At 38.6% G+C, this 15,978-nt stretch overlaps 1 protein-coding gene across 1 annotated transcript in view; it reads left to right on the forward strand.

Annotated features, from left to right (window-relative positions):
- Window positions 1-15,978, forward strand: part of CNBD1 (cyclic nucleotide binding domain containing 1) — a 154,817-nt gene that overhangs the window by 109,666 nt on the left and 29,173 nt on the right. The window contains exons 9-10 of the mRNA XM_070748011.1: window positions 1,957-2,066; window positions 4,699-4,849. Coding sequence (XP_070604112.1) covers window positions 1,957-2,066; window positions 4,699-4,849 — 261 coding nt within the window. The remainder of the gene's footprint in view (window positions 1-1,956; window positions 2,067-4,698; window positions 4,850-15,978) is intronic.

Below are 15,978 nucleotides of genomic sequence, written 5' to 3' on the forward strand. Positions count from 1 at the left end.
GGGAAGAATGTGTTCCTCAAAATATTTATTACTAAAGATTATCATCAACATTTGAGTATGTTCTACTATTATATGAAAGTCATAGTGTTAGTTCAATGTAGAATCTCCAATTAAGTTATTTCTTAGAAAAAATATATATAATATACTTGAGCCTCAATGTCACCTTAGCATTTACAGTACTGTCAGTGTTTTGTTGTCAGTTGCCATAAATTTGGGTTAAATAATAAGTGATTTTTAGTTCCTAGCCATTTTGTATCAATGAGCAGTCACAAAGGAGCATATAATGGCAACAATACATTTGGAAAGCATCTGCATTTTTATAGCTATTTTTTTAGCAGCCATGGAACAATGTTAGATGCCAACTCAAGCTGAGCAGTCCAGCTGATGTAGAAAAATCAGATTCTTATCTTCTCTGACTTCAATAGAGCTTTGCTCTTGTATGTGTACATCAAATAAAAGTCTATAATGACTTTACACTACTCCTGTTCCATGGAGCCTGTGTTCTTCACAGCTGTGCAATCTATCTAATGTTCTATGGCTTCTTCCATTTGGTTTCCATGTAGACTTCTGTAATTAACAATATAATGCTTGTCTCCCTGTTTTTATTATAGCAAATATGTGATTTATTTCATGTACTAATTTCATTAAACCATTATTGTGTCAAAAAGCAATCCTTTTTTCCTACTTGATTTAGTTAAGAGCAATGGACAAAGTAGAGTGTTATGATGTTTTGATTTTGGCTTGGCCCTGAAACCAGAAACCACTTTTTCTTCAAGAAGATTTATTACGGAGAATTTAAAGACTACTCTTGGTACTACCAAATCATCTTGGTTCAGAGGAGAAAATAATATTTCAGTGTTCCCCAAATGCGCTGCCTCTGGAATGGAACATTTGTTAATTATAATCAAACATTAAGAAACATTTAATTGGCAAAAACAGGATAAAAGGCAATAGTAGGGAGAGAGATACATGAGCAACAGGCAACAATTTATATCACCTATATTACATTAACTATATATTGTGACTACAATACATCTTTATGTAAAGGCATAAGACTTTCCAGAACCACTGGAAACACAACTCTGGCTATTTATCATGGACAGCCCTAGGTGATTCTTTACTCTATTCTGAACCACCGAAAGAACAGTTTCATTAATGGGAAAGATACAGTATATCCAACAACAAATAGCAAACTTTTATTCTAACTAACCATATAGAGAAGAAGAATGTGCAGAATGTTTCTATTAATAGTACAGAAATGGGGGGAAAAACAGTAGACTAGGACTAGGGACCATTTTATATGCTTCATCCTTTTTTCATTTTGTTAGTATTCACATAATTCCATTACATGTTCTCATGAGTTTGCAAACATAGTACACTATATCTATTCCATTCACTTGTTTAAAGTTCACTTTCCTATTAAAAACACTTCCCTCCTGGACCTTATTTAACCCTTTAATATATTTAAATGTTTCAATCAAGGGGGGACATGATTGAAACATTTAAATATATTAAAGGGTTAAATAAGGTCCAGGAGGGAAGTGTTTTTAATAGGAAAGTGAACACAAGAACAAGGGGACACAATCTGAAGTTAGTTGGGGGAAAGATCAAAAGCAACATGAGAAAATATTATTTTACTGAAAGAGTAGTAGATCCTTGGAACAAACTTCCAGCAGATGTGGTAGATAAATCCACAGTAACTGAATTTAAACATGCCTGGGATAAACATATATCCATCCTAAGATAAAATACAGAAAATAGTATAAGGGCAGACTAGATGGACCATGAGGTCTTTTTCTGCCGTCAGACTTCTATGTTTCTATGTTTCTAAAATTATGGTGGGAAACCTCTACACAGAGAGAGAGAGGGAGAGAGGGAGGGAGAGAGAGAGAGAGATAGAGAGAGAGAGATGCATGCATACAGATAAATAACTTATTGTTATTGTTATTGTTGCAGTGTTTATGCAAGAAGGAGAAATAAGCAAATATGTAGGATTCATTAAATTTGGAGACTGCAATGCTTACCGAGTAATTCCAGCTCTTATAAAGCTACCTTTGGGAAAAATGGTAAGGAATAAAATTTTCCTCTAGGAAATTATTCTTTTGACCACATTGGAATAGGGAATTTATGAATAAGCTTTTCAATAAAGAGGGTTCTTTTATGAATAAAAAAATGTGACGGTATTATAAAATTAAGAATTGAACAGTACTATAGGTGCTACATATTTAAAAATCTAAAAAAAAACAACAACAACACCTTACTGAAGTACTAATTTGTATGAACCAAGTTTATTAAAGGTCTGAGTTGTATGTATTTCTCACACATGGACATTTACAATTGTGAAAAAATATTTTTAGAATATTGCTTAAAAGCATGAAACTGCATTTCATTGTCTTTGATGAAAAATAGTCAGGAAAAAGCTGTTAATGCAGTCGTGATGTTTCTTCTCACAAAATAAAGTCCTGATATATAATATTATTATTCTGATAAGAGAATAGAAATTGACCTGCCAGTTGTTGCCTGGTGGGTGACCATATGATATTAATGTGTTCTTTGAGCTTTATCTATCAAAAGGATTTTGGGACCATCATTTGGTGATTATGTGAACATGACTGTTCTAAACATATGGGGCTCAAGTTTTACCTTACTAAGCACAATACAAGCAGCTTGGTTTATCATTATCTATAAAATAAATTGTGGGTCTTTCAAAAATCTATTCAACCCAGACTTTGCCTTCTGGTATTTTTGAACTAGGGTGCTTAATCAAGGACAGAGAGAAGGGAAGTATGTACAGATTCCCAATTCTCAGCAACTGTTCAATATATAGTATAGTTATATATGCCAAGGAGAAAATCCTTGAATTCTTCAATATAAAGAGAGTACTGGATGGATTGCAACTGTCTGGACAATAATAAACAAGATAGTCTTTACTTCTCTTTGCTAATCTTTCCATTCTGATATCATTTCAAATTTAGGCAGCTGCCAAAAAAGCCAATGCAGTCCTAGGCTGCATTAATAGAAAGATAGAATCAAGATCTCATCATGTGTTAGTACCTTTATAATATATCATTTATAATGCCTTGGTAAGATCACACTTTGACTGCATCCAATTTGGTCACCACAACTAAAAAAAATGTCAAAACTCTGGAAAGAGTTCAGAGAAGACTATAAAGATGATGAGGGGGCTGTAAGCTAAAACACATGAATGGTTGCAAGAATTGTTTAATGAAAAGAAGGACTAAGGGTGGCGTGATAGGTGTATTACAATATCTAAGGGTCTGACACAAAGAAGAGGGAGGTCAATCTATTCTACAAAGTACCTAGAGAAGGACAAGAAGCAATGGATGGAAACTAATCAAGGAGGGAACCAACCTAGAACCAAGGATAAATTTCCTAACAGTGAACACAAGCAGAGAAACAATGTGCCTTGAGAAGTTGCCGGTGCTCCAACATTCGTGATATTTCAGAATAGATTGAACAACTATTAGTCTAAAATGGTATAGGGCCGTGAAATGATGATTGCCAATTTGCAGTTAAACTGGAAGCTCTGAGGGGGGGGGGGGTTGGCTCCCCCAGGCTTAAGAGCCTTTCTAGAAGTCTGGGGAGGCCAAAAACAGCTTCCCCACCCCAGAGGCCCTCTGGAGGCTGGAAAGGCTCTGAAGTCTGGAGAGAGCAAAAAACGGACATGCCATCACATGCCAGGAGTGGAGGCAATTGTCATGCATGTCACAATTCCAAGTGTTGGTTATGACCTATAAAGCCCTTCATGGCATCGGACCAGAATATCTCCGGGACCGTCTTCTGCCGCACAAATCCCAGCAACCAGTTAGGTCCCACAGAGTTGGTCTTCTCTGGGTCCCGTCGATGAAACAATGTCATCTGGCGGGACCCAGGGGAAGAGCCTTCTCTGTGGTGGCCCCGACCCTCTGGAACCAGCTTCATCCAGAGATTAGGACTGCCCCCACCCTCCTTGCCTTTCATAAACTTCTCAAAACCTACCTCTGTTGTCAGGCATGGGGAAATTGATTCCCCTGGGTCGTTTCCGCTTTCTGTATGGTCTGTATGAGAAGTATGATTGTTTTTATATTAAGGGTTTTAAATTGTTTTAAGTATTGGATTTGTTCTGTTTCTTGTTGTGACCTGCTCCGAGTTCTCAGAGAGGGGTGGCATACAAATCTAATTAATAATAATAATAATAATAATAATAATAATAATGATGATGATGATGATGATGTGCTAGGAGGCCAATGTGGAATTATGGGTGTGGGCATGCAACCCCCATCCCTATGTCCCTTGTCCTGGTATGCGGACCAAAAAAGATTCACCATCACTGGTATAGGGTTTCCTTCTTGAGCTGAGAGTTTGACTTGAAGACCCCTAATATTCCTTCCAACTCTATTATTCTATTATTCTGTTGATTTTAAAGCTTGCACATAAATCAAAATTGGATATCTACACATAGACATACCTCTATGGCAATGAACTAATACTCCTAACCACTGCCTTTCATGGTCTGAATGAAACTTGGATTTTATTTTAGGTACATGTGAAATAGCATTAACCTGAACATTGTAAAGATAGATTGGGTCTGTAGATTACATGCATATTTTCTAAATGATTCTTATCTATGTTTCAAATATTTTCCATTTTCAGACTTGAACCAACAAAAAAATAACTTGGGTTTATATTTCTAAACAGGGTAAGCGAATGAGGCAAGTCTTCATTGGCCAATTACATCGACACCAATCGTTTGGAGAAACAAGTGTTCTTCTTCAGACACCATCTACATATACACTGAAATCAGCAACTCCTGTTGAACTAGGCGTTATTAATGCTGCAGATGTGCTTGGTAAATATCACTGCCCTCCCTCCCCATTCCTTTCTTTCATCTTTCATTCTTTCTTTCCTCCACTCTCCTTTCCCCCTCCCTTCCCATTTAAGTGAAGATATCATGTATAAAACTGTCTGTTATAATTGAAAATCAGAGAATGCCATATTACGACATAGAGGAGAGATGTACCCTTCAGTGGATTTAAATATCATTTCAAAATGATCCAGGGGTGAAATATACTACCCTTCCCTACTGGTTCGGAAGCGCATGCGCTGTGTGAATGTGCATGCTTCATTCCCACGTGTGTTGATGTCTCATCTGATTGTTGACCCACTGCACATGTGCAGAGGGTTAAAACCAGGAAGCAACCAACATCTGGGCAGATGGGTAGAGCCTTGCACTGCTGCAGCTACTGGTTCTCTAAATCGTGCCCGCTGCCACTACCGACTTGCGCGTGCTGGAAAGAACTGGGAGGATTTCACCACTGGAATGGTCCCAGGGTCTAATGCTGAAATCCTTGATAAGACTAATTTTAAGTTATAGAAAACACCATATGAGAGGCACCTGTCACTCTGCTCCCACCACCTACTATGCCAGAAATTTTCTAGCAAAAGAAAAGCATCACATGGGTTTTGCGAGAACTTCAGAAATTGTTTTTATAGCATGAAGTGGATATGTTTGTTCACACATGCAGAAACCTTTCAGAGTAGCTTCCAAAGCAGCACCATATGTCTGGAAAAAAGTGATGTGAAGCAAAGCTTTTTGTGTGTGTGTCTCTGTTAGGCATGTCGTTTGAATCATTTACTCAAGCCTAATAATGTGTCGTTCCCAACATATATTTTTTTTGTTTGTATCAGCCACTACATTTGTAGAAAACATTTCTTTTTCTCTTGAACTCATTTAAAGCATAATCCCAAGAGTTATTTCAATGAGCTTATTATTGTTTATAATTTCTAACTTTAATGGACAAAAACATTTGAGAAACATTATATTAATATATAATGAGAAGATAATTGTTTATTCTGTCCCAAAACTCTTCAAAATATCACCTAGTAGATTGGTACTTGATGTGGAGAATTACTGCTAGATCAGGTATTAGGAAATTGTCTACCAAGTGTTATTTCATGTAACTGAATGCTATTAACAGCTTTCTGCCTACTATAAGCATTTTCTACCTTTACCCAATGATATCAGACTGAATAATGCTGCACGTAGTCCGTTATGAAGGAAAAAGATCAAATAATACTAAGCTCACCGTGTTAAAGGATGTAAAATTGTACTTCTGCAAAGGCATCATCATTTATAATAAACAATTATATCCTTGGCTGTATGTTGGATGGAATACTACTTTACTTTGATGTAACTCTAGGGATGACTGCAAGGGTCAATTAATCCTAATTCAACCTTGGATCTTTCACATCAACAATATGTACTCTAATGACTCTATTTCTATCTTCACAATTGAGGCTATGTTGGAGAAAGATCAGGTTCAGATATAAAATAAAATATATAATAATTATATTATTATTATTATTATTATTATTATTATTATTATTATTATTATTATTATTATTATTATTATAATGTAACAAGATTAACATATGATTATTAATGCCTTCAAAGAAAAGAATAAAATTTTATTTGATTATTTCAAATATTGCCAAATACACCCACTTTTTGAAGAAGGAACAGGAATTTTGACCATTAATTTAAAAAAATTGTTTCTCAAACTTGGCAACTTTAAGATGTGTGGACTTCAACTCCCAGAATTTTCATAGCTGCAATATTGCTTAGATCCTTCTTATTGTAAATATTGGAAAATTAAACCACAATTAACTGTATGCACAAATGCATGGATGGCCAGTTTTCCGGCTGTCTGAAATTGTGCTGTGGCCGGAAGACACGGCACGGCGCGTGGCACCTCTCCCGCTGTGGCAATCTTATGAGAAATTGTGAGATTGCCATTGCTGGCTGCGTGCTTATGGGCAAAGCCATTTTCACTGCCGGGGGCATGCCGGGCGAGCCCTATATATAGGGCTGCCCCGAGGCAATATTCCTCTTGCCCCCGCCCCCCGGCCAAGACTAAGTGGACACCTGCCCGCCCTCCCTATCTTACAGTGTGCCCTGATGGGGTCATCCTCGGAAGCCGAATAGGAATTTTTGGTGGTTGCAGCGCTTTAGTTGCGACCGTTTTTTCACCTATTCCACACTGGGGAGGGAGTATGGATGGTTAGGGGGTGTGGCACATTTTCTTTCACTTTGACAATTGGCATTCCCTTTGGTCACTGAGGTTGGCAGGTTAGGGGCAGAAAGGGGCAGCGGTAGCAACTGGTATTCTCCTTTAGGGCATCTCGCCAGGAACTTTGGCTTGCACGGCCTCAGTGATTGGAGAGGGGGTTCCCTTGGGACTCACCTAACCCAATAACCTGAAAGGGATTGGATGGTGAGATCATCCCACACGCTTTAAGGGCGTGGCCAGGAACCAGATGAAGGTAGCTACCTTCACCTTGTTCAGCAAGGAGCTACGCCCATGGTTGCCCAGGAAGGTTATTCATGAATTATTTCCGCCCCAAATAGTCTAGTGGCCTCTTCAGATCCTGGTTATTTGGTCAATAATCAGTTAAAGTTCTTTTAACATTAATAAAGTGACCCAAATTTAAATCCAGCTCTTGGTGTCCATGTCTTATTCCGCATCCGGCGCAATGCACACTTTACTACTAAGCAATGGTATATGCATTGCTTAGTAGTAGAGCAATGGTGGAATGTGTTTTTTGTTTTAAAATTATGAACAGTGAACAGTGATTTTTGAACTGCCACTTATATCAGTTCTCCAGTTCATTAGAAAAAGATTAGAAAGCCTGTTTTGGCCATGCATTCAAAATCCATGCATCTTCTCCATTCAAAAATACAACTCATAAGACCATTAAAGCTAGAAATGAAGTAATGTTAGTTAGCTTAATACTTTCAAGTAGTTGTTTCATAATGCTTGTAATCAGAGGTGCTTTGAGCCTTGCAATAATAACATTTTATATCATTTGAGTTGCTTGTTAATCTTTGAGGTCTTGGCTAAAATTGAGTGCAGATGATTACATTCTCCTCTTAGTTCCATTTACTGATTGAATTGGAAGCAGTTTTCTTCAATTATTTTCTTAAACTATTGTTGTAAGCTGATTTAGTTCCAAGGCTGTTCTTTAGGTATAGCTGTATTGATAAAGCTCTGAACTCTCCTATGAAAGCAGGTAAAATGAGTTTCTCAACCATGGGGGATATACGAAGTCCCAAGTTCATAGCAACACAAAATGAAGCCGAGCCAACTCTTCTTTGAATGTAAATAGCAATTGTTAACTTTGTCTCCCTTTCTTTTTTTAAGAATGCTGAAATGTTCAATCCTTCAAATTTCCAGAAATATGTTGGAAACACTTGTGCAAAAACCCAACTACATATTGACTGCTAACATTTTAAATTTCATTGTTATTAAGGATAGAGCTGCATCTATCATTGTTTACAGTCTTATGTGGTTGCCTTACATATAAACCTATGAGATAATTCAGAAAGGAGAAATCAATAAAATTAGTCCGACTTTTTTGATATTTCTTGAAATATGTAGAATTCAAAGTAAATGGTGTCAATTATTACTAGAAAGGAAGAAAGGAGCATATTCCTTTTCAACTGGAATTTTCTCTGCATCATTTCATTTTGATAGTTCATTCCTTTTTTCCCTGCATGGAAATTCCATTTAAATTTCTTTTCCAACAAATGGTGGAAAAATAATAATGTAAAAGGTTTTTGTGGAAACATCCAAACACCACTGGATTCAGATGGAGGATCATTTGAGAAACACAAGTATGATTAGATGATGCCAGGAAATAGCTTTAGAGTTCCTTAATAATGTGTTTCTCAGTGCAGTTTCTCCTGGAAACTGTTTCCCCATTCTTCCATAACAGTGTACTATATTTTTCTGGAATGTCTATTTGAAAGTGTCTGTAAAAGAAGGAATAAATTGGGCCACCAATATCTCAAATATTATCTTTCCAAGAAGTGTTCCTCTTATTCTATTTTTCTTTATACTTGATTTCACACAGGTGTATTTTTAAAACATGGCAGATTGCTTGGGTAATAATAAATAAATAAATAAGATGCAGCTGGTAAGATTCAAATCAGTTTAAACTCAACAAGAGTTTTCATGGAATTTTCTTCTTTAAATTGCCACATCTAAGAATTTGACTACTGGCTGAATGACAGTGATTGGCCCAAGCCTCACTGAAGGAATATAGAGTAGGAATGTTACAACGATGTTATTTTTTCTAGTTACGTATTTTGCTGCTGACCTACTGTTGTTCTCTGCACATTGACTCTTTACAAAATGAAACCTTTAGAACTATTTCAGCTACCAAGAAGTTGAGTAACTGCTACAGGAAATAAAATTAAATGAAGAAGGGAAATAGGGAAAACTTATTTTAAAAATTGACTATATAAATGGAAAGTGACATAACTTGTATGATAGATGAACCTGGCAGATAGGGTTTAAACTGAAATAATATATGTACTTGGATGGTTTTTTTCACAATAAGGCTCCTGCTTTGTTTTGTTTTTTAGATAGTGGAAACAATTGTAGAAAAAGACAAAACTCCTAAATTGTTCTGCCCCAGTTATAGACCACAAAGAACACAGCCCACACAAAGTATGTGCAAACCTTAGTTTACCAATTAAGGACTACCAATGAGTTTTCTTGGTAGTCATCAAACACAAATACAGTTTACAGCAGAGTTTTCTGAACACCGGCTGTTAGTCCATGAAGTAATAACTCAATTCTGAGTAAACAGTTTTGAATATAACAATAATCTTATGGTAGTTGGCAAAATGCCCAGAAGCAATTTGCAGGAAAAATTCCAAGAGAGAGAATCGATCAGAGCCAATGTTTCTGGAATCGAGACATGAAGGAATATGAATGAAGTTGTTTCCTGCAAATTGGCTCCTTTGTCATCAATCCTTAAATAGGCTAGGGGAGTGGCCAATTAGCCCCAAGCCTTACCGCCAAGGAAACCTCCTCCTGAGGAACCATTCCTGCTTTGTGGCAGCTCTGGCATTGAGGATAGGCTCCTCCTATTCTTTCTCTTCACTGATGGGATCTTCTGGAGGTTCTGAAGGCTCTAGTTGAATCTCTGCCTATGGGAATGAGTCCTATCCAACCTCCACACTGTCCAACTCGGATACTAGCTGCACAGGCCCCTGGCGCATCACCACATCAGCCTCTTTGCTATCGGAATCAGCTATCATCTGCATGGGCTGCTAGCAGGCAATAGCATAAATCGGTATTCCCTAGGAAGTGAAATGTTCTTACTATGGAAAAAGATTTCCATTCTGTGTTACACAAAACTGTGTTTTATAATTTATATATACTGTATATATTTTCCATTTAACTGTACATATTACAGTTAGCACAGTTTTCATATTTAATTCACAAGATGTCCCACCTATATGTTCAGTGTATGTTGTAATAGAGCAATTTATAGCCTTATTATGTGAATCACAATATTACAGAAACAAGATTTTAAATTTTTATTCCAAATACTAGTATTTTTAATTCTTTTTGTAAAGAAATAATGCCTGGGAAACTGTTATTATATGAAAAATCACACCTTCAGTTTGTTTTATTATAGGTTGTTTTCAGTTTTCATCAAATTCAAAAATATTTGTAGAAACACTATTCATTAGACCAGACCTAACCTAACCCTAACCTTAACCCTAACCCTAATCTTAACCCTAACTCTAACCTAACCTAACCTAACCACAAACAGCTGGTTTTAATAAGCAGTTAACAAAAATATAGCAAAAAAAACACAGCACATTTATAGGAGATAAATCTGGAGAAAACAAGGTTTTATGCAATTGCTCATTTAAGAGGTAATTTTGCTTTCAATGCGGTTGCCATAGCTTCAATACATTGATTTGTAGTTGCTAGTGCAGCAAACTGAGGTTGATGAAGGAAGTCAAATTGTGAAGAAAAGGGTGAATGACGAAATATAAAAGATTTTCATAAATAGGCATCACAGTTTATTTAGATGTTCTATTACCATATTGCACAGATATAGACACTTAATAAGATGAAAATAATAAATGGATGACGCAAACTATCCAAACTCTTAGCTCCTTTTCCTTTTCCAGCGTGTAGGCACTGATTTTGGTGGTCAATTTCTAGCAAAGAGACATTTATAGGTTTTGCCGTCTAGGACAGTTGTCAATGGTCAGTAAAGACCTATTTAGTTTGTTAAAAACCTCCTGAAAACAGGACTTTGAGAGGAGTTTTGCCTGGAATTGAGAAGGAAAAAAAGAGAGATAGGGCACAATATTGGGGCCTATATATTGTTGGACCTATGCTGCAAGAATACATATTGTATTCTTTCATTCTCTTTTTCATGCTATTTTGACTTCCTCAAAGTTGATGGTTTTTCTAAACAGGATCCTGGCATCTAGTTGAGCAAGTTAATCATAGTAATGATTAGAATAAATGTACAGCAACTACAAAGAAAAGAAACAGCCAAAAATCTTTGGAGCATTTGATTGCTTTTTGCCCAAGAGTTCTATATGAGACAGCAGAGAATTCCAGAACCCATTAGCTTTTACTCAGAGTCTATGGGAAAAACCTCTCTGATAGGCCCCTGTCTTGAAGCATTGTATTTTTGCATCATTCCATTTGATGCAAATTCTAGGAATTAGATGGTAGATTGTAAATCACAACATTATGTTGAAGGATAAAACAGTGTATCATGCGAGTGTTGTTACACTATCTTGTAACCAGTAAAGGGCTAGCAAAATTTTTACTATCACACTGTGGGTGTGGCTTATGCAGGATGCCCTGCATTTTCTTTCAACATCTTTCAGTGCAAATTGGGTGCTCTGCAGTGGAGCTCCATTTTTGCTACCCCACTGTGTCCCCCCCCTCCAGGCAGTAGCCCACCCGTGCTTGTAACCCACTTGATAGGTCCAAATGAAATTTAAGATCCTTTCTTGATCAATGTTGAACAAATGTCCAACCACAACTATTGGTATGTGGAATGGAAGGGATTGATCCAAGTATTGGTCCAAGTCAAACAGTCTTGGACCAATACTGGTGTACATATCTATTGCATACATATTATCTATCTATCTATCTATCTATCTATCTATCTATCTATCTATCTATCTATCTATCTATCTATCTATCAGATTTGTATGCCGCCCCTCTCCGTAGACTCGGGGCGGCTAACAACAATAATGAACAACATATAGCAAATCTAATATTTAAAATAATTAAAAGACCCTTATTTAAAAACCAAACATACACACAAACAAACATACCATGCATAAATTGTATAGGCCTAGGGGGAAGGGAATATCTCAATTCCCCCATGCCTGATGACAGAGGTGGGTTTTAAGGAGCTTACAAAAGGCGAGGAGGGTGGGGGCAATTCTGATCTCTGGGGGGAGTTGGCTCCAGAGGGTTGGGGCCACCACAGAGAAGGCTCTTCCCTTGGGTCCCGCCAAACGACATTGTTTAGTCGACGGGACCCGGAGAAGGCCAACTCTGTGGGACCTAAGTGGTCGCTGGGATTTGTGCGGCAGAAGGCGGTCCCGGAGATATTCTGGTCCGATGCCATGAAGGGCTTTATAGGTCATAACCAACACTTTGAATTGTGACCGGAAACTGATCGGCAACCAATGCAGACTGCGGAGTGTTGGTGTAACATGGGCATATTTAGGGAAGCCCATGATTGATCTCGCAGCTACATTCTGCACGATCTGAAGTACATACGGTATGTTTATATGTATGCATGCATACACACACACACACACACTTCTACATAAGATACATACATGTACAGGGTAGACTTGTTCAACTGAAGAGCTGGAAGGATGTTTTCTAGTCTAACCCCCTGCTCAAACAGGAAGCCCTATAACAATTTCAGACAAGTAATTGTTCAGTCTCTTCTTAAAGACCTACAACTTTTGATGACAAGCCGTCCCACTGTTAGGAGGTTTCTCCTTAATTCCAGGTTGCTCCTCTCCTTGACTAGTTTCCATCCATTTTTTCTTGTCCTTCAAGAAATCCCAATGCATGTTTTATCATTTAGTTTATATTTTGCTCGCACCATTTCTACGATGGAATCAGAACGAAAAGAAGACAAATGATATAAATAGCATTCATTGAAAAGGAAAAAAAAACTATTTGTCTTTCAAATGCAGCACTATTAAAATATTTGTGTCAGAATGATATAAGCTGTGAAAGTATACACTTCAGGTCATTAGTCTGAAAGAAAGTAGAGAATAACAACACATGATGATAATAAAACAAAAATGCTTCTTCGATATATCCAAAATGCTACATATTTATCTATTTCGTATGTACATTTTTATGGGTCCCTCAGTTCTTGGAGGTACTTATGGGGGATTTATGGGCTGTCATGGAGGTGTGGAGCTATGTGGGTTGTCATGATAAAAAATGTTGCGTTCACAATTCATCAATATTTGAAATAACTTTGGCTGATTATCAGCATTTTTGTTTTAGAAATCTACCGTATTTTTCGCTCTATAAGACGCACCTGCTGATAAGACGCACCTAGATTTTAGAGGAGGAAAATAGAAAAAAAATATTTTGAGCCAAAAAGGGGAGAGGAAGAGAGGAAGGAGTGAAAGAAGGGAGTGAGGGAGGAAAGAAGGGAGGAAGGAAAAGGAAAGCAAGAAATGGAGGGAGGAAAGGAAGGAAGGAAAGAAAGAAAGAAAGAAAGAAAGAAAGAAAGAAAGAAAGAGGGAAGGAACAGGAACAGAGGAAGGAAGCAAGGAAACTTATGAAAGGGGAGAGTAAGAGAGGAAGGACTGAAGGGAGGGAGGGAGGGAAGAAGGTAGGAAGGAGAAAGAAAAGAAGAAATAGAGGAAGGGAAGGTAAAAGAGAGAAAGAAAAAGAGCAAGAAAGAAAGCAAGAAAGAGAGAAAGAAAATGAAAGAGAAATAAAAATAGAGAGGGGGAATGAAAGAAATGGAAGGAGGGAAGGAAGGAGAGAAAGCAAGAGAAAGAAAGAAAGCAAGAGAAAGAAAAAAGAATGAAAGAGCAAGAGAGCAAGAGAGAAAAAGAAAGAAAGAAAGAAAGAAAGAAAGAAAGAAAGAAAGAAAGGCAACTTCAAAGAAAGGCTCACTGAGCATCTCTCACTCTCTCTCTTTCTATCCCTCTTTCTTTCTTTCTCTTCCTTTCTCTCTCTCCTCTTCCTTTATCTCCTCTCTCTCCCTCCCTCTCTTTCTCTCCCCCCTCTCTCCCCCTTTCCCTCTCTCTTTCTCTCTCTCCCTCTCTTGCTATCTCTCCCCCTCTCCCTCTCTCTTTCTCTCCCCCCTTTCCCTCTCTCTTTCTCTCTCTCCCTCTCTTGCTAGCTCTCCCACTCTCTTTCTCCCTCTCCCTCTCTCTCCCCCTCTCTCTTTCTCTCTCTCCCCCCCTTTCTCTCCCTCTCTCTTTCTCACTATCTTGCTGTCTGTTGCTCTCACTCACTCTCGTTCTCCGTTCTTCTTAGCGGTGACGCGCGCACGCCCTGCCCGCCTCACCTTTGCCGAGAGCTCTCAGCAAGGGGTTGTAGGAGAGGCGGGGCCGGCGGCAAAGGCGATATTCAATGTCGGGGGAGAACGGGTGGTTGCACGCGTTCCCTATCTCCCTGCTAGCCCACTCGGAATATTCAAAATAAGAAAAACCTTCGCCGGCAAAGGCTTTTCTTATTTTGAATATTCCGAGTGGGCTAGCAGGGAGATAGGGAACGCGCCAGCCGCCCGTGCGCCCCCGACATTGAATATCGCCTTCGCCGGCCTCCGCTGACAAAAGCCTTTGCCGGCATTTCCTCTCGGCACAGCGGCGGGCGGAGAGAAGGAAGGGGGGGCAGCGGCGTCCCTCCTGGCCTTGGCGGGCCGCCCGACCCTCCCCACCTCCTGCAAACGCGGCGGGCGGCGGGGGGAGAGCGAGGAGCCGGTTCCGGCGGGCGCGGGGCTTGGCTGGCTGGCTGGCGTGGGGAGCGCCGCTGGTGGTGAGGAGGGAGACCCTCCTCCGGGAGGGAGGGGGCCAGGCAGCAGCTAGCCAGCCAGCCGGCGGGATGGCGCTTCGGAGTTCGCAGCCTCCCCCCCCCCCACCCTGCCTGCATCTTCGCTCCATAAGACGAGGCTGATTTTTCTTCCTACTTTGGGAGGAAAAAAACTGCGTCTTATGGAGCGAAAAATACGGTAAGTAGATAAGAGTGATTCAAAACAGTACTAATAAATAATATAGATGAGAGCAAAGGATAAAAGAAAACTCAGATTAGAAATTGGAAGAAATTTCAATCTCTAGAGGAATAAGAGAAAGAATAATCTTCCAAAACTGACAAAGCAGCACAGAATCACATTATAATTTTAGCTTAAATAGATTTAGAGACAATATATAAACTTTGCAATAGTGGTTAAGGCAACGTTATGGAAACCAAGATTCTGCTTCTGCCTTAGACCTGAAGCTATTTTGGGCCAGACTCTCTCTCAGTCCTAAGAAGCAAGCAATGGCAAACCATTATCAAAAATCTTGCCAAAAGACTGCAAGAACATGCCTAGGCAGTCGCCAAGAGTCAACATTGGCTCAATTGCACACCCATACACACATGCAAACAGAGCAAAATCTAATAATGTTGATTCCTTACCTACCATATTTTTTGGAATATAAGATGCACCGGAGTATAAGACGCACCTAGATTTTAGAGGTGGAAAACAAGGAAAAAAGTATTCTGAACCAAATGGTGTAGTAATAGGGATCAAACCTCAATCTCATTGGTACCAATGATTTTATCTAGTCTGCTAATGAATTATCTGCAAACAACCAAGCTTAGATACCACCAAGGACCCCACAGTTCAACCCTGATCTACATATAGTCTCTTATATTAGAAACCTTTGGTTATCATAACCTGTTTCAGGTTTTTTTCCAATCTAGAATCTAATGTAAGCTTACAGAAATGTTTTCTACATAAAATTGAGAAACTTCCTGTTTACGTGCATGGGGCAATATATAAACAGAACAAAAAAAAATGTGAAATTCCATCCAGAACAACTGTAATGATATCCCTGCTGTTAATATTTATTTTACTTCAGCCATATTATTTTGACAATATTCTGTT

Source organism: Erythrolamprus reginae, chromosome 3, assembly GCF_031021105.1.
Source record: "Erythrolamprus reginae isolate rEryReg1 chromosome 3, rEryReg1.hap1, whole genome shotgun sequence".
Lineage (NCBI taxonomy): Eukaryota > Metazoa > Chordata > Lepidosauria > Squamata > Dipsadidae > Erythrolamprus > Erythrolamprus reginae.